General features: G+C 40.3%; 1 protein-coding gene across 3 annotated transcripts in view; it reads left to right on the forward strand.

Annotated features, from left to right (window-relative positions):
* Positions 1 to 25626, forward strand: part of pcdh7b (protocadherin 7b) — a 164757-nt gene that overhangs the window by 75892 nt on the left and 63239 nt on the right. Inside the window, exon 2 of one of the 3 annotated variants that reach the window (XM_053629234.1) lies at positions 9874 to 10090. The exons of 1 other annotated variant lie outside the window; for it this stretch is intronic. In XM_053629234.1, the coding sequence (XP_053485209.1) occupies positions 9874 to 10090 (217 nt within the window). The remainder of the gene's footprint in view (positions 1 to 9873; positions 10091 to 25626) is intronic. One more of the 3 variants, XM_053629235.1, reaches the window with a different exon arrangement.

Raw genomic sequence — 25626 nt, forward strand, 5'->3', positions numbered from 1 at the left:
ATACAAATGCCAAGGTTATAGTGACGTGTCAAATCAGAGTCACAATTTGGAGTAATGAGGAGCGTTGAAGCGCTCCATCAGAGACACAGTGAGCAAAAAAGAAGGAGGTGGATAAATCGTCGGGAGTGAGTGATGGCACTCTGTCGCCTTTAATATTCAGGAAAGCGGAAGTGACAGGGCAGGGAGACAGGAGGGAGGAGGACAGACTGCAAGGCACTAAAAAAAGACCACAAGGCCAATAGGATTTGATTAATATATCATATTTGCTACTTCATTTCTTTATTGGACAGTTCTCGTGTTCATCTACAGCAGTGTTTCTCAAAGTGTGGTCTGCGGAACACTGGTGGTCCGCAAGAGACCCCTAGTGGTCCGCGAGTAAATGTAGTAAAAATCATTTTTAAAATGGAGTTTCTCAAAGTACACGATCAATTCCAAATGTAGTTCTAGGTGTTATTTCAATATAATGAATGGGCATGTGAATTTAAACAGTATTATTTGAAACGACTATACAGTTGTTGGACTTCAGCAATGCGGCCAACATTTTGCACACTGCCTGGTTAGATATGGCAGTTTATATAATTTACATCAAAAACGATAAGCATGACTTAAAGAAAATGTAGAATTCTGCTGTGTGCATGTACAATCAGCCTACTAAATTTCTCCAGTTATATGTAGGAAACTCGTTTATCAAACTGTGAAGATCATAGATATGTGACTGAAAACAGGGTCAATTAAAAGAAAATCAAGTGAAACATTTGACACAACAGCCAAGGTACAACACATTGATGGAAGTGGAGCTAGCATCGCAGTTGAGTCCCATGGTTTGCCGCCAGATGATAGGAAAAGTTGTGAAACTCGACATGAAGAAAAATCCAGTGTGAAAGTGAAACAAAAATACCATAACGATTATATAAAATTTAGATTGTTTTGGACTGGGGATGAGGAGGATCCCAAACTGCATTGTGCATTGTGCTACGAATCATTGGCTAACGATGCTATGAAACCAGCGAAACTCAAGCGGCATTTGGAAGGTAAATACAAGGAGTACATGGGAAAACCAATTGAATTTTTTGAGAGAAAACATGATGAACTTAACTCACACATGACAAAGAAGGCCTCACAGTTTTTTGTACCTGGGGAAAATGTGAAGGCTACAGAAGCCTCATACAGGGTATCACTGTTGATCACGAAAGAAGGAAAATCTCATTCCATTGGTGAGAATTTAATTAAACCAGCTGCCAACATTATGACTGACATATTGTTTGGGGGAGAAAGCAAGCACTGAAATTAACAAGTTACCTCTGTCCATTGACAGTGCCCGTCAGCGAATAGCAGTTATGGCTAAAAACATTGAAAATCAGCTGGTGAAACGTTTATGCCAAAGCCAGTATTTCTCCCTACAATTAGACAGGTCCACCGATATTGGGAATGAGGCAAATCTGTTCTGTTTTGTGCGGTAAATTTATGCTGGCGGAGTGCATGACGAATTTCTTTTTTTGCCGTTCACTGCCAACCAACACTACAGGGCAAGCGATTTTTGACTCACTAAATGATTTTATGTGCAGCATAACCTTGACTGGATAAGATGTGTTGGCATATGCACAGACGGTGCAACTGCGATGACAGCAAAGTACAAGGGACTAGCCACACGTGTAAGCACAGCAGCACCAAATGCCACAGCAACCCACTGTTGCATTCACAGAGAACAACTGCCTATGAAAAAAGTGTCTCAAAACAGTACTGGATGAGTCTGTGAAAATGGTTATTAAAATCAAAAGCAAATTGCTGAACACAAGTCTTTTTAAAGCGCTATGTGAAGCAATGGAAATGAAAACAAAACGTCTGGGTTATACATGTAACCCTGTTCCCTGAGAAGGGAATGAGACATTGCGTTTAGCAAAACTCTATGGGCGCGCCCTCGTGCACAACCGGCATCTGAAGCTTGTGTAACATCATGCCTATTTATAGGCCTGTCGTGATCAGGTGATGTGGCAATTAAGCATGTCGCGTGATTTTATATATATATATATATATATATATATATATATATATATATATAAATATATATGTGGCACCTGTGAATCGCACCATCAGCCTCTATTATCTGAAACGAAGATGCAATTCACAGGCCTGCCCTGGTATGACAAAGCTACGCAACGTCTTATTCCTTTCACAGGGATCAGGGATACATGCGTAACCCAGACGTTCCCTTTCAAAGGGAACTCCACGTTGTGTTTAGCATAATGCTATGGGAATGAGACTACCCACTCGGTCATACCGGGGGTACGGCTTGTTCAAAAAAAGAGCCCAACAGTCTCTCTTGCTCAATGTTGATAGGATCGACCCTACGCTTGTTGGGGATAGAAACGCCCTCGTCATAATAGAATCCCATATAACCCCTAGAAAAGTCGTCCTCTGCACTGGAGAAAGTATACATTTCTTGAGGTCCAACCTGAGCCCCAAGCTCCTCATGTGGGCGGGAACAACACCTCGATGTTGAAGCGTTACTTCCCTGCCCCCGTGCTAGAATTAACCAGTCATCCAGGTAGTTTAGTACAAGGATGCCCTGGAGTCTCAAAGGAGCCAGAGCAGCATCCATGCACTTTGTGAAGGTGCTAGGAGATAAAGCTAGCCTGAAGAGAAGAACCCAATATTGGTATGCGTTGTCTCCAAACGCAAACCTCAGGAACTTCCTGTGACTAGGCAATATTCCTATGTAGAAATATGCACCTTTCAGATCTATCGTCACAAACCAGTCCTCTAACTGAATCTTTAGCACAATAAGTTTGAGAATCAGCATCTTGAACCTGTATGTCGAAGAGTATGGTTAAGATGACGCAGATCTAAAATTGGCTGCATACTCCTCTATTTTTTGCAGACCAGGAAATGATGACTGTAAAAACCTGCCTTCCTCAGGGGATGGGGTACATATTCTATGGCCCCTTTGTCCAAGAGGGATCTTACTTTCTGTGCTAATGTTGGGCTCTGCTCTGTGCTGACAACTGTGGTGAGCACACCTCTGAACTGGGGAGGTCTAGCTCTGAACTGGACCTGGTAACCCTTTTCTATAGTAGACAGAACCCATGGAGACATATTTGGCAGTAGTTTCCACACTGCCAGATAGTCTTTTAGTGATGTTAACTTTTCCAAATTCTGTTGGAGGGAAAGCAACAGATTTTTGTTGCCTTGTGACAGCTCACTGACCAGAGAAGAATGAAAACTTGGGATGGCCTTGGCTAGCGGAGGCCCTACAGTCGCACTGGGGTCTATCTACACTAACAACCTCATGTCCCCTGATACGCCCCTCCGTGGCCCATCAGGACCGCTCCTTTCTTGCCTGTTTGGTTTTTATGATCATTCTTAGATCAGGCCTATTATCAGGCTGCGGCTATGGCCACCTGTTCCCCCTGGCTCTCCACGGGGGGGAGGCATGCTGCACTTGCCTTCTGTGCCTCCCTCACACTAGCGCTGGGCTCCACACATGGATGCCCGGGTGAACTTGACACGACGGGGAAGGAACTGGCTGAACGCCACCATTTGCTGTTTTACCTTGCAAAACCTGCCAGCGATGGCATTAACCACACCGCTGAACAGGACAGAAGGTTTAACAGAGGCATCCACCAAGGAGACCTTATCTTTGTCCCCCATCCCTGAGAGGTTGAGCCATAGGTGCCTCTACACCACAACCAAGCTAACCATTGAATGGCCAATATGACGGGCCATTTGCTTGGTCACATGGAGAGACAAATCTGTGGTGCGGCGCAGCTCTGCCACTGCCTTGTGCCCAATTCCATCCCCAGTGTCAACCTCACTCAGCAGGTCTGCTTGGTAGGCCTGCAACACTGCCATTGTACCCACAGGGACCCACAACCAAGACCCGCTGCCGCATAGGCTTTGCCCACCAATGCCGAGGTGGCCTTACGTGCCTAAATTACCTGCCGTCAATGGAGAGAGGTGGCTTGCAAGTGCCTCCTCCACCTTCAGCATAGTTAAATAGCCGTGCTGCTCACTCCCCATGACGGCTGAGTAATCAGAAGTTGCGGGGTTATAAGCACGGCTAGTGTATTGTTTTCCCCAGAAGACAGATATTTCATCATGCACTTCTGGAAAAAAGGGGAGTTTTCTGTGGCGTGAGGGAGATTTATTTTCACTGGAGAGGAGGCGCTTATCCAGCCTGCTACGAGCCACTTCCTCTCTGCTATGAGCCACTTCCTCTGCTACGAGCCACTTCCTTGGGCCAGTCTATATTCAGCTTTTCAACTGCCCTAGTAATCACCTCAAGCATCTCTTTATATGCTTGAGAGCTGCTCTCGGTTTCTGGTGCAATGGCACCCCCTACTGGCTCCTCAGAGTAGCGGCTCAGAGTTTAGCTTTCCATAGCGGAAGGAGAAGTCGCGACATGCTCCAAAGTCAGTCAGAGAGCTGGACCCAGAAGACAGAGCAAGAGATGGAGCCGTGCTCGTCTTCGGCGCATCTTCCAGATCCATACGAGATCCCCAGGACCTGAGCCAGCTGGCTGCCTTGGCAGCGGCTGGCCCAGATCTGCGAGGCTCTGAAACTCATCTCCCTTTGGCCAAGAAGAGAGGGAGTCGCGAGCGGAGATGCCTAATTGTAAAGCGTTCACAATGCTCACAGTCGGAACCCTCGAGGGCTGCTGTGGCATGCTTCACCCCTAAACACTTCACACAGAAAGTGTGTCCATCTCCCCCCCATGATGAAACGGGAGCAAGGCGTAACACACCTTCTGAATTCTCTTTCGCTCATTCTTTTTAAAAAAAAAAAAAATGATAGAAAAGTCCAGAGATTTTGAGAAAAGATAGAGGGGGAATAAAGCATCTTTTTGTTTCCTTACACAAACGACTGACATACAATCTCATTGAAGATAATAAGGCTGATGGCGCGGTTCACAGGTGCCATATATATATCACGCAACGCGCTTAATTCCCATGTCACCTGATAACAGCATGCCTATATATAGGCATGATGTTACACAAGCTTCAGATGCTGGTTGCAAGGGTGCTCCCATAGCGTTATGCTAAATGTAACGTGGAGTTCCCTTTGAAAGGGAACTTCCTTTTTTATACTGAAGTCAGCTGGCTTTCTTTTTAGTACTCACCCATCTATTTGAACTGTGTGATGAGGTCAAGTTATTCCTGCATCAAAGTGATGAACTGTATGACAGACTCCATGACTTTCTATGGCTTGCGAAAATGGCATAACTGGCTAAAGTTTTCACCACTCTCAACGAATTGAATTTAGCGCTGCAAGGAAAAGCCGTCGCCATCTTTACTGTCCAGGACAAACTCAAAGCTGCACACATCAAGATGGAATTGTGGTGTGCCTGTCTCAAACGTCAAGAATTTGATTGTTTCCCGATACTCATGGATTTTCTCTTCACTGCTGAAAAGGAGCTGGATGACAATACAGTTGCAGCCTTCAAGGAACATCTCTTCACTCGCAATTCAGAAGATATTTCCCAGAATTGGATGTAAGCTTTGAGTGGATCAGAAATCCATTTGGGGACAAAATACACATTGAACATGTCAGTTCCAAGCTTTCAGCAAGAGAGATTGACAGCCTTTTGGAAATTGCATCAGATGGAGAGCTGAAGATGACTTTTAGAGAGAAATCTTTGACGGACTTTGGGTCCGCATCCAACCTGAGCATCCTGAGCTGGCTGACTCTGCTCTGAAACTGTTGATGCCGTTTCCAACCAACTACAACTGTGAAGTTAGATTTTCCTTGTTTGTTGGTCTGAAATCAAAACAGCGAAGCCAGATCAATGATGCCAAGACTAAAACTCTCCAGTTTTGAACCAGACATTGACTCATTGATGTCTCAGCAAAAGCAGCTACATTCTTCCCATTGAGATGGCAACAGAAACAACACAACATGGGTTGTTAAACTGTCATTTAAAATTAGGCTAATTTGCAACAGGCTATAATGATAAATTGCATATTGTTTTGGGTGAAATTAGGGGCTAGGTGGTCTATGATTTAAAAAAAAAATTGGTTAAGTGGTCCTTGGTGTGAAAATGTTTGAGAAACATTGATCTACAGTGTTGCATACAGTTGTACCTTTTCAAACAAACAAATAACAGAAATTCAAAGAATAATTCTCTCTGTCCCTTCTGTCATACTGCCTTCTTTTGTAGAATGATTCACCTTTATTTTCAGTCAGTAGTTGGTCGTCTTGTTGCTGATGAGTATGTGTGTTGGTGTTTTGCGTATGGCTGCACGGTGACTTAGTGGTTAGCATATCTTCCTCACACCTCCAAGGTTGAGGGTTTGATTCCTGCCGTGACCCTGTGTGTGTGAAGTTTGCATGTTCTCCCTGTGCTTCAGGGGTTTCCTCCGGGTACTCTGGTTTCCTCCCCCAGTCCAAAGACATGTATTGTAGTCTGATTGGCGTGTCCATAGTGTATGAATGTGTGTGTGATTGTGCCCTGGGATGGATTGTCACCCCGTCCCCTGTCTTGTGGCCCATGCCCCCTGGAATAAGCTCTAGGTTCCCCATGATCCAGTAAGGATAAGCGGTACAGAAAATGGATGGATGTTTTGCGTATGAGAGAGTGAGAAAGAGAGAAGCTGAAGGCGGGTGTAATTATTACAGTATTTTGATTCTTTTGTTAAGTGATGCTAAAATGGTGACAGATACAGAGAGAGAGAGAGAGAGAGAGAGAGAGAGAGAATGAGAGGGAGGGAGAGAAGGAGGTAAGGAGAGAGGAAACGAAAGAAAAAGACAGAAGACAGCAGGACCACTTTTCATCTCTCTTCTTCCAGCATGTGCAAGAGTCAGTAGTTTAATTATAAAGCTACAATGCTCATTAAAGCATCCAAATTAAATTTTCTATCCGCAGATGAATCTCTCTCTATCTACAGTATCTCACAAAACTGAGTACAGCCCTCACATTTGTACTCAAAATAACTCAACACACAGCCATTAATGTCTAAACCACTGGCAACAAAAGTGAGTACACCCTTAAGTGTAAATGTCCAAATTGGGCCCAAGGTGTCAATATTTTGTGTGGCCACCATTATTTTCCAGCACTGCCTTAACCCTCTTGGGCATGGAGTTCACCAGAGCTTCACAAGTTGCCACTGGAGTCCTCTTCCACTCCTCCATGACGACATCACGGAGCTGGTGGATGTTAGAGATCTTGTGCTCCTCCACCTTCCATTTGAGGATACCCCACAGATGCTCAATAGGGTTTAGGTCTGGAGGCATGCTTGGCCAGTCCATCACCTTCACCCTCAGCTTCTTTAGCAAGGCAGTGGTCATCTTGGAGGTGTGTTTGGGGTCATTATCATGCTGGAATACTGCCCTGTGGCCCAGTCTCTGAAGGGAGGGGATCATGCTCTGCTTCAGTATGTCACAGTACATGTTGGCATTCATGGTTCCCTCAATGAACTGTAGCTCCCCAGTGCCGGCAGCACTCATGCATCCCCAGACCATGACACTCCCTCCACCATGCTTGACTGTAGGCACGACATACTCGTCTTTGTACTCCTCACCCGGTTGCTGCCACACAGGCTTGACAACATCTGGACCAAATAAGTTTATCTTGGTCTCATCAGACCACAGGACATGGGTCCAGTAATCCATGTCCTTAGTCTGCGTGTCTTCAGCAAACTGTTTGCGGGCTATCTTGTGCATTGTCTTTAGAAGAGGCTTCCTTCTGGGACGACAGCCATGCAGACCAATTTGACGCGGTGTGCGGCGTATGGTCTGAGCACTGACAGGCTGACCCCCCCACCCCTTCAACCTCTGCAGCAATGCTGGCAGCACTCATACATCTATTTCCCAAAGACAACCTCTGGATATGACGCTGAGCATGTGCTCTCAACATCTTTGGTCGACCATTGCGAGGCCTGTTCTGAGTGGAACCTGTACTGTTAAACCGCTGTATGGTCTTGGCCACCATGCTGCAGCTCAGTGTCAAGGTCTTGGCAATCTTCTTAGAGCCTAGGCCATCTTTATGTAGAGCAACAATTCTTTTTTTCAGATCCTCAGAGAGTTCTTTGCCATGAGGTGCCATGTTGAACTTCCAGTGACCAGTATGAGGGAGTGTCAGAGCAATGACACCAAATTTAACACACCTGCTCCCCATTCACACTTGAGACCTTGTAACACTAACAAGTCACATGACACCGGGGAGGGAAAATGGCTAATTGGGCCCAATTTGGACATTTTCACTTAGGGGTGTACTCACTTTTGTTGCCAGCAGTTTAGACATTAATGGCTGTGTGTTGAGTTATTTTGAGGGGACACCAAATTTACACTGTTACACAAGCTGTACACTCACTACTTTACATTGTAGCAAAGTGTCATTTCTTCAGTGTTGTCGCATGAAAAGATATAATCAATTATTTACAAAAATGTGAGGGGTGTACTCACTTTTGTGAGATACTGTATATTTCTCTCTCTGTATGTTTCTTCTCTGAACAGATTGACCATATAATACAAGTCTAAAATCCTCTCTCAGTCAGTCATTGTGAGTAAACCACATGGTGCCTCTGTGGAAGTCCTTGACTGCAGCCTACTACAACATCCACAAAGCATTATCACACTCGTCCTGCCCAGCTTGTCCACCTACCTACTTCTGCACTAATATTGTCAGAGATAGAACACCTGGTCTGTTTATCAAAGGTGAATGTCTTGTATTAGTTTATTGGAAAACCGAAAAAGATGGCCATGTTTGTATTCTTCTTTGCCACTTTACCAATGCATATATATGACTTATTTTAGTGGTAAGTTCTGTGGTGAATAGATATCTAGGGCTGTTGTTTTTGTTCAAATTACTTCTCTGTGGTTGTTGAGAGGAGTTGAAAGGATTGTGCATGCCCCACGCTACTCCATCTCATCATCTCTTTTCTTTACCGTATTTCTTCAGCCGAGGCAGCCTGCTGAGTTCTGAATGGATGGAACACAATTTGATAGTGGAGGCTAGTGACAGCAAAAAAAAAAAAAAAAAAAAAAAAAAAAAAAGGACCATTTTGTAAAGCTCTCAGTCAAGCTGCTATTTTATCGGTTTATACATTGTCCTTATGTGTGTATGTGTGTGTGGGGTGGGTGTTTTTAACCGATGCACCTGCATGCATTTATTCCTGTGAGACCATGTTTCTGTATGTGTTTGCATGAATATGAATATGTGCGTCTATACAAGTGTGTGTATGTGCTCATGAACATACCACTTGTTTTTTTGCCTCTAGCAATGTGTTCCATCCTATCTTTCCCCTGGGATCCTATCTACTCCCCCTGTCCTGTTTTGGTTATAAAGTAAACCACGCAAGGAGACCTTAGCGTCCTTCAGACCTACCCAGCTATATTTAACGCCTCTACTCCAAGTGTGGCATGTCTACTTAATCCTGAGCGCTTTCAACTCATATTCCCAAGACCCTTACATGTGACAATTACTGCATAAGTCATTAATATTGTATTTTTTTTTTTTATCCCCCCATTCTTTTAGCTATTTTAGTAAACTGGTCAACATTAATCTTCCTTCTACAGAACTCCCAAAGTGCAGTGCTGTGTCAGGAAACAGCCTAGATACTGCATTTAATTGTGTAATTATGTAGGCCAGAGGTTTCAGACTCAGGACCTGAAGGGCCAGTATGTGCACAGGTTTTCACTATGACTTTCTATTAAGCACAAATTTGGGGTTTTAATTACAGAGGCAAGAAATGTTCAAAGTAGAAAGTTAAATAAAAAGAACTTGAGGTTGAAACCTATGTTTTAGGATAAAACCCTTAAAATAAGTTGGGATCCAGCAAGACACCCCAGAATGCACCCTTCTTCTTTAAATGAAATTAACCTTCCTTGCATCTTGGAGCTCCTCAGTCCAGTGACTCGCAGCACTCTGTTCTCTTGTAGCCATTCCGCCGAGTGACGTTCTCGGTGGTGAGCCAGCCCCAGGACCCTCACCAGGGCTCTCTGCAGAGCTGCTACGACAGTGGCCTTGACGAATCGGAGACGCCGAGCAGCAAGAGCTCCACAGGCCCCCGGCTGGGAGCCCTCCCCCTCCCTGAGGATGCCTATGAGAGGACCACGCCGGATGGCAGTGTCGGTGAGGCAGAGCATATGGAAAATGGTAGGGGCAAACACAAAAAGATAAGCTAAACCCAAAATAAAAATAAGAGCTCAATCAGATTTTAGGTGACAAATGAGATCCCAACGAATGTGGCCAAACGTTCACATACCACCAGGAAAGATTGAACAATCTGAGGGAGGCCAGAGCTCTGGGGTAATAAAATAAGCATAAGGCTTGAAAAGCTAGTGGAAGTACAATACCTGAGCTCATATACAGTAAGTGCACAAACAGTCAATACAATCGGGCTTCATATGTCCATACTTTTGCCATTTTTCTTTTTTTTTTCTTTTTTTTTCGCTTATCACCGTATTTTGCTTGCAAGCTAAAACGTGTGCTAGCCTTGTCAGCTGTCATGTTAGTGTCTGTATATCATCAAGGTGTTAAAGTTTAGTGGAAATCTTTTTCAGCATGTTCTGACCTTTTTTAGCCTTTGATTCATTTATGTTTTCACTGAAACCTTAGACCAAGCTAAATAAATAAATTAACAAACAAATACAAATTCAATTCAAATCAATTTTAAGTGTCATTAACAATAGACATAGCAGCTTTACAGAGATCCAGATGTAGATTTCGATCTGTAATGAGCAAGCTAAAGGAGACAGTGGCAAGGAAAATCTTCCTGATACGACAAAAGGAACAAACCTTGAGAGGAACTAGACTCAAAACCAGACTATTTTGAGAGACAGGGGACAGTTAATAAATAAATACATATATAATAAATAAACTAACACAATGTTTTTATTTATATATATATATATATATATATATATATATATATATATATATATATATATATATATATATATATATTAATCCATGATTGTGTCAAGCATGCTTAGTATAGTGGTCATAGTTATTTATTTCAAATATCCCCATTTAATAGAGACATACAGTAGGTACATTGTCTCTGCAAGCAATTTGTTTTTTTTTTAATCAGTGCTGAGTTTAGTTCAAGGCCTTCATAACAAGCCAAATTGTATTACTCTGGTTTGTAATGTTTTATATCACTTAACAACAGAACCTGATTTCTCATTGACTTTGCCTGCTAGCTCCTTTAATAAAAAATAAAAAATAAACACTCAGGCCAGTGACATTTCTGAGGTTGTCAATAAGACCACTGTTCTCAGTCTGGTATGCAGCAAAAGGTCTGTTTGCTAGAGCTATCCTGGTGACATCAGATACTTTCTTAGTAACACATCCTTTTTGTTTGAGGTCAGTCTACCATTTTCTATAGAATGCAGACTTCTTAGGTACTACATACAGCATGACTATCGATATATTCATCAAAATGGAAAGAAAGTCTTAAGAAAGTATCAAAGGAAAGAAAGTCTTAAGAAAGTATCAAAGGAAAGAAAATCTTAAGTCACCAAAGTCTTTACTGTCCTCAATAACTAACAAGTGAACTTTCAATCATTGATACCTAAAATAAGGTATTTTAGGCTTCTTTTTCATCTGAGTGTCCAAAACAATGTTTTAGGGTCAACGATGTCAGTGTCAGTGTCTCCCAGTGGTGAGGAGGATTCAAAATGTGCTGTTGGTGAAAAGAGGAGAATGTGATTTGTAACCATGCCATTTGGAGAACACTGGCCTAAATGTAGATTAAATGGTCTTGGCAGGGGAAAATTGTGTTAACCCACTCTATGTGTAAGATATAGAGATTTGTACTCTGGGCAATTTTTAGGCACACACTCAGACAATGGCAGGCCAAACTAGCAGCAATTACAGTCCTCCTACAATTCAGGTTGGGCTTAAATTAATTGAGTGGAGGAGGATCAATGACAGAGTGGTAGATTAGAGCAAAATAGGAGAATGTGAAGCAAAAAAAAGCGTGTATATATATATATATATATATATATATATATATATATATATATATATATATATATATGTTTAACTTTAAAGCTCAAATATTAAACTCGTGCTAATAAACTGACTTGAACGTATTATGCAAAATTGACTTTTAAGGTAGTCCAGTTAATGTAACTGCTAAGTACATTATCTCTGTTACATGATCTTACTGTTAAAATATATAGTTAGATTTTGTTCTGCTTGCTATTAATTAGTCATAACATAAAAACAGCACTGGCTTCTCCATTTTCTATTTCTTTTATTGTATATGATTTTTCAAGGTTAGAAACAGGCAAACTGATGAATTACAATTCTAATAAACGAGAATCTGCTCACCCTGGTATACCCAGGATTTAGAAGAAAGTGGGTGTGTTTGTATGTATGTGTAGTTCAGAAGAAAACCCAGGTGGAGAAGTGAGAATATGTGTGTGTATGTGCGTGGGGGGGGGGGGGGGTAATGGGACAAACGCCAAAGCTAGATAGGAAAAGGAGCATGTGTAATTCAATACATAGCTAACAAAACAAGTCCAATTGCTTATGCATACAACGTCATTAGAAGCTGGAACTTGATTTTTTTTTTTTTGTTAGTGCAGGGTACACACAGCATTATCACTCCCCTTCCTTGGCACACGTGGTTTGAAATCATTTAAACCTGGAGTTTCAATAAGGTGTAGTTTGTAAGTGAGATAAAATGAGTTATTTTTCTAATGCAATTATCACCTATGTACCAAGCGCAGTATAAATCTATATAAATATAATGCAAACACGCTTATGTTGAAACCGAAGCTACCTCGTCCTTTACAGAGCTTGCATGGATAATATGATTTAAAAAATATGCTAATACACGATAGCTATTTTTATTTCCTGATACACTGATTTAGCTATACTATTAATAAAACCATTTTAAATAACCTAATACCTGGAATGTGATTGCTTGCCTAACGACTTTCTATACATGTTCAGGATCAGGCGTAACATATTAATAATATTAAAAATATTTTAAGAAACAATAATTCTACCAATGAAGTTACTAAACTGATAAGCAGTACCAGTATGTGTAGTTGTAATTGTAAAATTCATACTCATACCTATTTACTAGGCACACACTGTTAACACATGTCCACCCATTTCACGAGACCATTTGATCCTTTTAGCCTGGGTGCATGTGTAAAATCATTTCTATAATAGGATATCATCGTAAAAAGGAAGTGTGACTTTTGTAGCCTTTATTCTCCTCTCAGATGGTTTCTAAGACAGTTGGTTTCTAAAAATCCAGTTTTATTCTATATTGCAATTTCCCAGGGTTTTTTTTCTCTCCTTCTTTTTACAGATGGTATCTCTGTGCTGCTAAAGATTCCATTTGCTGGGGTTTGATTCACTTTAGTTTAGGAGTATATATTTGAATGAGGATCAATGCAGTTTTTTTAGACCACATAAATCTGATCCTGTAATGTTTCCTAACAAGAATGGCCCTTACTAATTTAAAATTGAGTCAAGTCTCATTGCAAAAGGGGGGAACAGTGGCTTACTGGTTAGCACGTTTGCTTATCACCTCCGGTTTCGCCCTGTGTGCACGGATTTTGCATGTTCTCCCTGTGCTTTGGGGGTTTCCTCTGGGTACTCCAGTTTACCCTGACAGTCCGAAGACATGCGCTGATTGTCATTTCCAAATTGTCCGTAGTGTGTCAATCGGTGTGTGTGTGATTGTGCCCTGCGGTGGGTTGGCACCCCGTCCAGGGTGTCCCTTGCCTTGTGCCCCGAATTCCCAGGGATAGGCTCCAGGCTCCCCCACAACTCTGTACAGTATAAGCGATAAAGAAAATGGATGAATAGATGACAGTAAAATTAGCATATACCAAAATCTCTAAGGAGCGCATGAACATTTGAGCCTGCCATCTTAACATCCAGAAAAATACTTGATCTGCAGTCAAATATACAAAAATAATATAGTAAGTATAGCAAGTATAATATAAACAGTAACAATATTCACAAATTTACATGCAGTAACCTTGAACTAAAAGATACTATAGGTAACAGGAATAGTGTAAACAGGGGATTTATAACTGTGAATTAGAAATCTTTATTATGTGCATTTGCGTATAAGAGCTAAACACAAGAGCTGACCTGAGATGTTTTGGACAGACAAGTTATTCAGGCTTTTAAACACTAAAACATATTTTTTTAATTTTCATGAAGTTTATGATTTTCACAAGTTTAATTACTTTCCTAACGTGTGTTTTTTAAATTTTTTTATTTATTTTTTAAAATAAGCATTTGGTTATTTCCGCATGATATAAACGCAAACATATTTCTAAATAAAGCTTTAATTAAACCTGACTTCTGTTTAATCCAACCTAATCGAGTTCTAAAATAAATGAAAACCTTACGATATGTAGAAATCACTTAACTACACGTGCAAAATTGTTGATTTTTCTACACAATTATGAATTATTAAAGTGCACCTATTATGGTTTTTCAGATATTACCTTTCATGTAGTGTGTTATGTAGCTGTTTGGGAATGTAAAAACATATGCAAAGTTTGAAAAATCAAAGCGGACAACAAATGGAATTATTGACTCCCAAACGGAAGAACCGATTCTGAACAGCTGAAAGGAGTCGTTAGTAATTCCAGACTTACTTCCTGTACAAACCTACGTTGGTTTGTAACAAAAACCAGCCTCTGGTCTTCATCGGCTGCTCGTGAACAGATGGAGGTGAAACTCGTTGACACACGCTGACAGCGGTAGACCAAGCACAACAGACTGGTACATCTGACCAATCAGAGCAGAGTATGCTCTCTGAAAGGAGGAGTTTAGAAGGAATCCTTTAGAATGGATAATTGAATGAGTCGTTTGTGACACTGGGAGAAAAAAGGTAATGCTGAAATTTAAATTATGAGCACATTAAATTGTTTTTGACCTTGGATGCATGTAAAACTATTGTATGAGACTTTTAAAACAACATTAGGCACATTTCAAAACCATAATAGGCATGCTTTAAAAAAAAAATACAAAGCACACTTATATAACTGTTTTTTTTCTAACAACTTCAAAAAAATCTCTTCTAACTCAGCTACAGGGAAATTAATTCTCCCCCTCTCCATGTTTTATTTCTTTTTTGTCATTCTTGGACAGCTCTTTCTCTCCTGGGATCGTCCTCAGAGCTTGGATTGCCTGTTGAATGCTTTCCTTTTATTGGCTCACGATATGCATAATCTGCATAAATTAGGGAATGTTTTATGTAAATCAGATGTATACTAGGGTAAAATGGGTTGTTGATGCACATGATATTCCATACGAGATTATTTAAGTAAAGGACTAGTGGGCAGGAGCTTGATTCCATGCAGTTAAAGCTGATTCATAAATAAGGGACAATGTGTTCCACATAGTTCAATGTCTACTATAGCTCATGTTAGCTCATGTAGCTGCAAGACACACACACACACACACACACACACACACACACACCAGTTGGGAGATGGCTAAAATGCCATCACTTGAAAGCTGGAATTTGTAAAGCTCTGTAATTGTGGTCATTATATCTGTGGAAAATGCGTGTAATTAAGATCCTGTTGAGTTGTGCGAGTTGTGTGTCTGAGTGTGTCAGGGTTTAGGTTTGTGTGTGTGTGTGTGTGTGTGTGTGAGAGAGAGAGAGAGAGAGAGAGAGCGAGCGAGAGAGAGAGAGAGAGGAGGGGGTAGGGGGTCGTGATCGGGTGAGGATTAAGGTCAGGACAGGAACAGGGCATCTCTTAGACCCTTCTGTGGGAAGGATGGATCTACAGCACACACACACACACACACACACACACACACACACACATACTTTTACACAGGTAACCACTTTTCCTAGTGCAGACCAACTTGATGCACTGTACATATTAGTGCAAGTTAGTTTTACTAACTTTCTTTCTTTCTTTCCCCATCTCTCTATTTCAGTCTCTAAAGTGACCTCATGCATCATGCATATCCTCTCCTCTATATTTTTCTCGCTTCCTTTTTTCAAGGGTGCAGTTTTAACTTCATGGACCTTGGCCTCTACAGATCTTTTTGACCCAAAAGAGAAAAATCTGCTGAAATTTTCAATGGGGGATTGGAGTTTCCCGGCCAAGCATATGGCGCTGAGAACCATAACCTTCTCAAGGGTACAGTAACATTGCCCAAGATCCTCTGTAAACTCAGAAACGTTGTCATTTCTGGCCATTGCTCAGTTTACTTTACTGGAGCTTATTGATTAAACAGAACATGTTAGATGGTATGCGGTCTGAGAAGTGAACCCACATATTTAAATAAAAATGTGGCAATAAATTTTAAAAAGCGAGTTTTAAAGGTTTTTTTTAAATGTCTTGCTAAGTGGCATCATCATAATTAGTATAGTTATTAATATTTTCCCATATTTTCTTCCATCAATATTGCTCTGATATTATACTGAGCATGTTACAGCATACAGAAATATTATATATACTGTATTTCCATATATACATGTTTATTTATTTATATGTTACCTTCTTACGAGATTTTTAATTAATAAGTATAAATAAAAGACCTTTATCTAGTATGGTTTCTAGCTGATTTTTGCCTAGCAAACAGATTAAGGAATTGAAAAAGGAAAGCTGTAGGAAAACAGCACTTCCTCCATGCTTCATTTAAGGAGCCGGTTCCAAAAGGCCAGATGGCAATGCAAGTGGCGTTTAATTAAAGCTATTCATATTTCAAAAAATCCCATGAGCACCATAATGCAATAAGCCACGTCTTCTTCTACACAACTCAGGTGGGGACAATAACTGTATGGAGAATTAGAGTTATAGTTCTATTTGTTTTCTTATTGATGCTTAACCTCAGCTGAGCTTCTTCTATCTAACCACAACATGAGCGCACTGTGGCAGAACCCAGATGTTACCCGCTGATCGATATGAGGAAATAATTATGTTTATGATCTTAAAGGATGCTTAATTTTGCTTAAGTGAAGACAATTCAGGCTCATTCACATGGTTTCTATTTCAAATGTTCAGTGTCTTGAATGATTATTCACCCCATCTTGAACTTTTCTACAATTTGTAGTGTTACCTGGAACTGAAAAAAAAGGATTATACTGTATGTCATGAATCTACACAAAATAGCACTTTAAATATTTGTGTGTTCAAATAGAAGCATAAAATTTTCGATTGCATAAGTAATCAACCCTATTTCAGAATGTATATAATTAGTTCACCTATTTATAATGAAAGGGTCATATGGTCTCAATATATATTGTCTCATATATATGGTCTCAGTTCCTGAAAGGCTCCAGAGTTTCTAATAGAACACACCTAAACAAAAAGCATCATGAAGAACAAGCATCTATCAAAACAATTCCAAGACAAAATTCAGTCAGGATTTGGTCACAAAAAAACATCCCGTATAGAGCACCAAAGGTACTTTTTAATGTTATTATATACAGTAATTTCATGACTATGCCAAAACATGCCAGATGTGATTTTATTATTTTTATTAGAATGTATGGCACAACAGTTGAAGGGGGTGAATACTTTTGCTGGGCACTACCTAACAACTACATGCAAGGCTACACACTTTTTTTTATATGTGGGCACTTGTGCACACATGATAAAATCTATTTGAGTTTATACACACACACACACACACACACACACACACACACACTTTATCCTTTCGCAACTGCAGCAGTTGACTAGTAATCTGCATGATCATACAGGCCCAAAGAAAACATCAGTGCATTTGTGGTCTAGGCATTATTCAGAACTTCAAAACAGTGATTTCCCTGTTGCTACTGTAGAGCACACAAATCATGTCTCAGGTGTTCATTTGGCAGGCAGTCAGATGGAAAAAAACATCATCCAAAAGACAAGGATAACTGTCTTCACATCATGTTTAATTCAGCCCCACCATAGCCGCTAAAGACAGTGTGTGAAAATGCACACTGTTTTGTCAAACAGGGCAAAACAGCACAGATGTCAGCAGCTGACCCGTTAATGTGGGCCTTTTGAAATGTAGTGAAGTGGCAACTTCTATTCAGGATAAGCTCAGTGTTAGTACTGCATGTTCTTTGCCCAGGCTAGTAAGAGAATCCTGTCTTTCACTCATGCTAGGTTTTGCTGGCTGTATGAACACAGTTGCAGTTAAAATCTTCCCACCACTGCGCTGATGCACAGCCACACCTCTAAACTCCCCACAGGCACCCACAAACATGTTCCATCTCACACACACACACATTTACTCACACGCATGGGCACACACCCACACGCACCTTAGTCAATAAAATATTGACAGAAGTGGTGCCTCTCTGAAGAATATTAAAGTGCAAAGGGGGAGCTTACAGCAGAGATCAGAATGCCAAAGAGATAAAACAGATAGAAACAACAAAAGGGAGAGAGATGAAGGGAGAAAAGGAGATTATTACAAACATGGCACACTTCAGCTACACTGAAACACACTTACGCTCAGGCTGCGTAAAAGTAACAGTGACTCTTAATTTGTTAATCATGAAGTCCCAGAACACCAAGGGAACATATGGACACAACAGCACTCTGAGCGCCTCATGTTATAATGAAGCGTTCAGGGTCTATAGCTTTAGAATGGTAAGCATGTTGAGGGAATGTGTTTCTAGCAGTGGGTTTGTACCAATTACTTTGCCAGGGAAAAAAAACAAAAAACAAAACAGGGGGAGTATCCCAGCTCTTTAGGCTGTTAGCGAGTTCACACTATTGAGTATTAGTGAAATAGCCTAGCTACAGAGGTACCCTAGTTTAGCCATAGGATTTACAACTTTTGACTTACAACTTTCTGTGGTAATATGTGAAACAATTGTGCTTTTGCTTCATATGGTTACTTTAAATTTGTGATGACTTTAGGTACGTGACCTGTGGATTTGTGTACCTCAGTGCTGTGCTTGGAACCCTGACTTTCTGGTCAGTAACCCAGAGCCTTAACCACTGAGATACCACTGCCCAATGAATAATATTTACAAACTGCTCAGATCCCCAGTGTGCTAAGCTTCTCAAAATAGAATATTGGACTTTGTCCATCTTTCATTATTATTGTTCGAACATAGTATGCAACAATCAGCTGCAGGAAAATATTTATTTTAAAAAGACAGGCAAACAGATCCCAATTGTGAAGCAATGGCAAAGTCAAAAACAGGAAAAAAAAAACAGTCAGGCAATTAGAAATCAGATATAATATGGCAAAAACCAGAACATAAAACCAACCAGATTAACATGCACAAGAAACAAGCAATGGTACTTAAGGCAACAAACTACACTGAGCAATATTTTGCACTGGGTGAGTGTTTGTTGTGCTTATTTATAGTCCAGGTGAGTAATCGGAAGACCCAGAACCAGACTATGGATGTGTCTCAATCAACTCCCTAGTTAAGTAGTCAGGGCAATGATCAGGGAGTTGGCCATTTTAAGGTCTGTCTCAATTACAAAATCCTTCCAGTGCACTGGAAAGTTTTGCTCCCTAAAAAAATCCCACAATGCACCACTAAAAGAGGGAGCATCGATGCTCACTATGTTCCCTTACTGGAAATGACATCCAGTTTCCTGAAGCCTCTCAGCTGAAAAAAAAAAAAAAAAAAAAAGGCAGATGACCTCTCAGCCAACTTCGTCTACAAATGTAAGTAGCTTTTTATCGTTGTAGCTCTCATGATTGCTTACATTAGCAATTTTTAACTTTATTTGACATTCTATGTACAGTTTGTTTGAGTCTAACAACTTTGAAGTGTTTAATGATTTGAAAAAAATCCACTAGCTTGCCTACGATCCAGCTTGAAGTACCATGACAGAAATGAATGTGATTAAGCTAACAAATTAACATGACATATAATGTCAGAAAGATATTGGTCCTACCTGTTGTTGATAAATGACAGTGGTGAGGTTTTACAATGTGAGTACGTAATCATGTCTCCAGAAATTGAGTCATCAGTGTCCCAATGTGTAGTTAGCTAGGGTTCTTACCAATGCCCAAACCCATGTACATGGTATACTGATTCACCACTTTGGGTGCTAGGGTGCTGATTGAGACACACCTAGTGATTGTATTGGCTGCGAAGTGTAGTCCTTGGCCGCCATGTTTGTTGGTTGTGATGCTGCTTGCCAATTCTGGCATTGACATGATACATGATATAACTTTATACCTTGTCTAATTATACACATTTGCTAAGTCCTGAAATTATGACAAAGGCAGATGACTGTTTTTTTTTATTTTTTTTTTTATACCATTTCAAATATGGTAGGCCAGAATCACTGATGCAGGATAAACCACTGGTACACACTCAGGAACAGTAATTTCATTAAAAATGAGATTGTATTTTCTTTGCTATTAATAGATTTTTAATCTTGGCTGTTCTTGGAAGCAGCTTCCCAAATTTGAACTACTTTGCAGTCAGTTCTGTGGCTTTAGGAACCTCTACAGTCTAGCAAATGCAGTAACACATAAAAAGGAGTACCATTCTAATTACTTGCAACAATGCTAATTTATAAATGTACATAGAATTAATATGGTGTAAGAGAGTGGGTAAGGTGACATTTACAAAGGCGGAATGTAAACATTAACTGATTTTTTTTTTTTTTTTTTGCTTCCCTAAGGTTATTGCTGAAATGTATTTTCTTTAAGAAATTATTGAAATGGTTTTACTTTAGTTGAGAAAGTTATATTAGGTGAGAGACAGCACCTGCCACCAATCTTATAGGAATATTTAAATTCACTGCATCCGTACCCTTGGTGTGATTACCACAGATAAGAATTTCAATATGTATCCCAACTGAGATGAACAACTGCCCCAACATTTGCCCTTGGACTTTCATTCCAAAAGATATTTGAGTAAACTTGTTTGACTTTTTTACTCAGATAAAACTGTATTGGAGATATTTGTCATTTATTCTACCTTCCTTAAAATATTATCCATGATATTCCTCTGGAAGGTTTCTGTATTCTTGCATTAGATGTTTGACAGCTGACTTAATGTATTGGCCAAAGAAGAATCAGCGAGACAAAGAAATATATGCTAGAGAACACAAATATACTCTATTTATAATTTGATCTGCATGCTTAATTGTGGCACATAGCTTAAAAATAGTGTTTTTCATTTGAACGTATGCTACAAAGTTAAATGATATACTATGCTATGTGATTATTTGCTAATAGGTGTTTGCTTACTTTGGTATGTTGACGTGTGTGTGTGTGTGTGTGTGTGTGTGTGTGTGTGTGTGTCTGTGTGTGTGTACTTCTGCAAAACAGAGCTCTAACCTCTGGCGTATTTTAACAGTTCGTTTCGCAGTCTGATGTCATGTTGTCACATTCATTCAGACTGTTCTGTGCTTTCTGCCACAGGAGTTATGACTCACTGCATAACACCGCTCCAGCTGACCCTTGGCTACATTTAACACTCCAGGTCTTCTCAAAACACATAGAAAAAAAGACATGTGGTCGATGCATAAGTGCTCTTTACTTCCTAGCTACACACCTTCAACTTATTTTAAATAGATCTAATGGAATCGCACTAGTAATGCAACTCAAAGTTGTTTTTGTTATATCAGCTTCACATCTTTAGACTGGTCCAGATGGCCAAGAGTAACACATATACGTAATCACTCTTAATGTGAAAACAGAATTTTCATGTAACGTATGGGTTTTCTTTGGCTCCTTGTTAAACTGACACGAGTAAGAGAGTTGCCACTTCACTACACCCCAAAAAGCCTGAATTAGTGGCTCAGCTGGTGTTGTTTTGCCCTGCTTAACAAAAAGTGCACGTTTTCCCATATAAAGCAGGGCCTGGCTCTTTAAATGAATGTGCTCTTATTAGAAACCCAGGCAGGCAGCAGAGCTGGCACCAAGACCTTTCTGATAAATGAAATGCTCGCCATCGGGTTTGTGGACTTTGAAGTACCTGCAATCTCATCAGGCATCGGATCTGCTTAATTACCGAGGCACAAATTAAAGAGGATAAAAAAGAGTGAGGGGATTAGATTCACACTGAGAGAGAACGCACAAGAGGCCAAAAAGTCAACCCAGCTCTGTCCTGCACCAAAAACATTGTCTACAACTTCACTGGCTGTATCAGAATGTTCAGCATCACCAGCAATCACAACAGACACCCATCAAACTATCTGCTTTTTTATCTGAAAGGTGATGGATTTTGTTTGATTCAGGTTTAATGAAGCTAGGAAGGAACTTTATCTCATCCTAGTCCTAGTGTAGTGCTTTGCCACTCCCACTGATATAACTCTGCTAATACACTGAGAAATTGAGTACATTGGTGAGAATGGTGACTTAATAGTTAGTACATTTGCCTCGCACCTCCACGGTTCCAGGTTCGAGAGTTTGCATTTTCTCCCTGTTCTCCGGGGGTTTCCTCCAGGACTCTGGTTTCCTCCCCCAGTCTGATTGGCATTTCTAAATTGTCCGTAGTGTGTGAGTATGTGTGTGATTCTGCCCTGCAATGGGTTAGCACCACATTCATGGTGTCCCCTGCCTTGTGCTCCAAGTCCCCTGGGATAGGCTCCAGGCTCTCCACAACCCTGTGTAGGATACGCGGTACATAAAATGGATGGATGGATGGATATTGAGTACATTGTGTAGAAATTAACATTCAGGACTAAAGAGTAAGTCTTTCTCAGCACTGATACCAGTGAGGCTTTCAGCATCCCCCTACCTCACTACCCTAAACTTTTTTTTTTTTTTACTTTCACTTACTTTCTTGTCCTTTTCTTTTGTCTCATATAAAATAAAGATGACAGGACTTTATACTCTGAGGCCCTGTTTACACTAGTGCATTTTCATTTTAAAATGGAGTTTGAAAACGTCCACACTGCTGTTTCTGCTGTCCCTCAGCAGATGTTGGGGAAGTGAGTGGTGAGAGGAGGTGTTGAGTGTAGCTCAAGCATGTGTGTTTTTGTGTGTCACACATTGGTATATAGCTTAGCCTCACTTCATGTGTCCCATATGTGTTGCTTTGCTCTCCTAATCATACCTCTCAGCATGACCTCTGTGCCCTTTTCAGTAGTCAATCACAGCAGGCTGACAGCAGCTGCCACCGAACTTGAAGCAATAGTCCAGTGCTTTTTCAACCTATTCTCTATTCACCAATCCTGTAGAGTATATGCAGTTACCACAGACAAGATTTATGAGAGCATAGTGAGAAAACAACTGCCCCAAGAACTATCCTCCATCGACTTCCATCATAAGTGAATTTTGAGTAAACACATTTTCTGTTCTTTACTCAGGATAAAATTTAATCTGTGATGACCAAAGACTCCAAAAACACATTTGTCATATATTCAGACTGAACCACACTGAAGAAATAAAAACAATACCCTTGATATTCACCTGACAGATGTTTTTATTTTATTTATGTTTCATTTTTCTTTTCTCGCACTGCAAGTCTGACATTGAAATCTGAAATTGCCCATCAGTGTGTGCAAGGTCAAAGGAGAATCAGCACGACAAATAAAACAAACACCTGACAATTTGGGGAATTATTTTCTGTGTCACTCCATGTCTAAAAGCCTGTTCTAAAGTAAATTTTCATTGGCACGCAATTATTGAAATGTCATATAAAATATGCTTCCACAATGACAAACTTCATTGAGGCTTCCCAACATCAAGTCTCCAACTGTGCTTCTAATTCGGCAGTGCATAAAACAAAGGAAATTCACAAACTACCAACAAAATCTATGTTTCAAGTAAAGACACATCAGTACCAACACTGATATCAGCTATCAGTCCGATACCATGTTGGTTTAGTCGTACCCGTGTTCTTAAAAAATGTGCCGACACCAAACTCCAAAACCATGTGATACTATGTGATGTAAATCTAGTCTGTTTTAATGAACAGACAATGCATGTTTGCCTTGCACTTCCAGGGTTGGGGGTTCAATTCCTACCTCCACCCTGTGTGTGTGGAGTTTGCATGTTCCTCTGGGTACTCCGGTTTCCTCCCCCAGTCCAAAGACATGCATTGTAGGCTGAATGACATCTCTAAATTATCTGTTATGCGGTACAGAAAACATATGCATAGATGGAATAAAAGCAAAGTAGGATGCAAATTGTGCTCTATGAAAATATCAAGATAAGGTAGTACAGTGATTCCTACAATACAATTAAGCTGATAAAACATCACAACATTGTATGGTGTTTAAATAGTATATTTTTTGATTGTTTGTTTGTTATTAGATGGAGAGGGTGTCCAATCTGAGCGTGCAGAGAAGTATTAGCAAGTATTTTCAGTAAACTGTGCACAAGGTGCCATGAACTGTGTGTACAAAAAATTATTCGTGATCATGTGATCATGGAGCAGTGAGGCGAGCATACAGAGAACCTGAAGCACGTAAGAGCACTTCAGTTTGGCTAAGCACCGAGACACGCTCACCACCTCACTTGCCATGAATAAAGGTACAATTCATTCACACTTTTGTAATGACCAAGCTCGCTGATACTACTCTGCACGCTCAGACCGGCCACCCTCATGATCTCTATTAAAGATCACATTGAATCATTTTAACATCTTAAACAGAAAACTCAGAATGAGGAATTCATTGCTAGCAGCAGGCATGGACAACCAACATGAACAGAACTAAATAAATAATTTTAAATAAATAAATAATGTTGCCCCTATTCACATACTAAGTAGCTTACTCATTTTAGTATCAGTATCACAATCTGCATTGACGAGTGCCAAAAAACAAACAAACAAACAAACAAACAAAAAACATATTCACGCATCCCTTGTTTCAACCTCAGGTTGTTTTCACCATTTGATTTCTTTTTTAGTTTATTTTTCCATCGTAAATTCTTCAAGGTCCTGCATACCATAAAACACAAAGAGCACAATGTGTTGTTTAGGACAATGAGCTGAGATTTAAAAATGAGGATGAACTGGTTCAATAGAAAGGAAAGGTTGTTGTCTTGTGAAGAGAAGCCAGCTTAACACACATGATCTCTCAGAGAAAATACCACACAGTAACTACTCAGAGTCTGAGTAGACGCTAACCTCTTCCGGGAAAAAGGATTATCTATTTATACAAACACACAGGGATACACCTGGGTTACAGGAACCTCTCATGTTTTAGTTTGTGCATACATCTTTTCCGGGTACTTTGTTTGACTGCTCTTAGGGAACAATGACTAGCCACAGGTATGACAAAAGCTCAGCTGCGGAGAAAGAGCTTAGTAATGCCCCCGGCTCTCCTGCCTCTTTGTTAGGGAAAATAAAACGGCCTTCAACCCAAATTCTGCACATTCTTCACTAATCTGAGTCTCACCACACCTCATGGTTTCCCTCACTGTCTTTCATTGCTTATTGTTTCATCTCTGGGAAAGCATATAACTCCTAAGATTTGATCTCGACCCATTTGGCAATTTAGCAGAAACGATTTTGGGGTGACAGTCGATGTGGTTTTTTGTTTGACGATAAAAGCTTCTTGTGCTGCTTCACTGTCACTAAGTTTAGATGAAGTGACAAAACCAGACCATGGCTTAATCCAGAGAATGGGCCTTCAAATCCACTCACAATACCCATATTCCACCCTGAAGACACATCCGCATACCCACATACACACAAGCCCACACACGTCCGCACATATCCATTCACACAAATGACAAAAACATAAATATATACATAAATACAAAAAAAATTATATAAAAATAATTTTTTAAACAACAACCAAACAAAC

This window comes from Ictalurus furcatus, chromosome 7 (assembly GCF_023375685.1).
Source record: "Ictalurus furcatus strain D&B chromosome 7, Billie_1.0, whole genome shotgun sequence".
In the NCBI taxonomy this organism is placed as follows: Eukaryota; Metazoa; Chordata; class Actinopteri; order Siluriformes; family Ictaluridae; genus Ictalurus; species Ictalurus furcatus.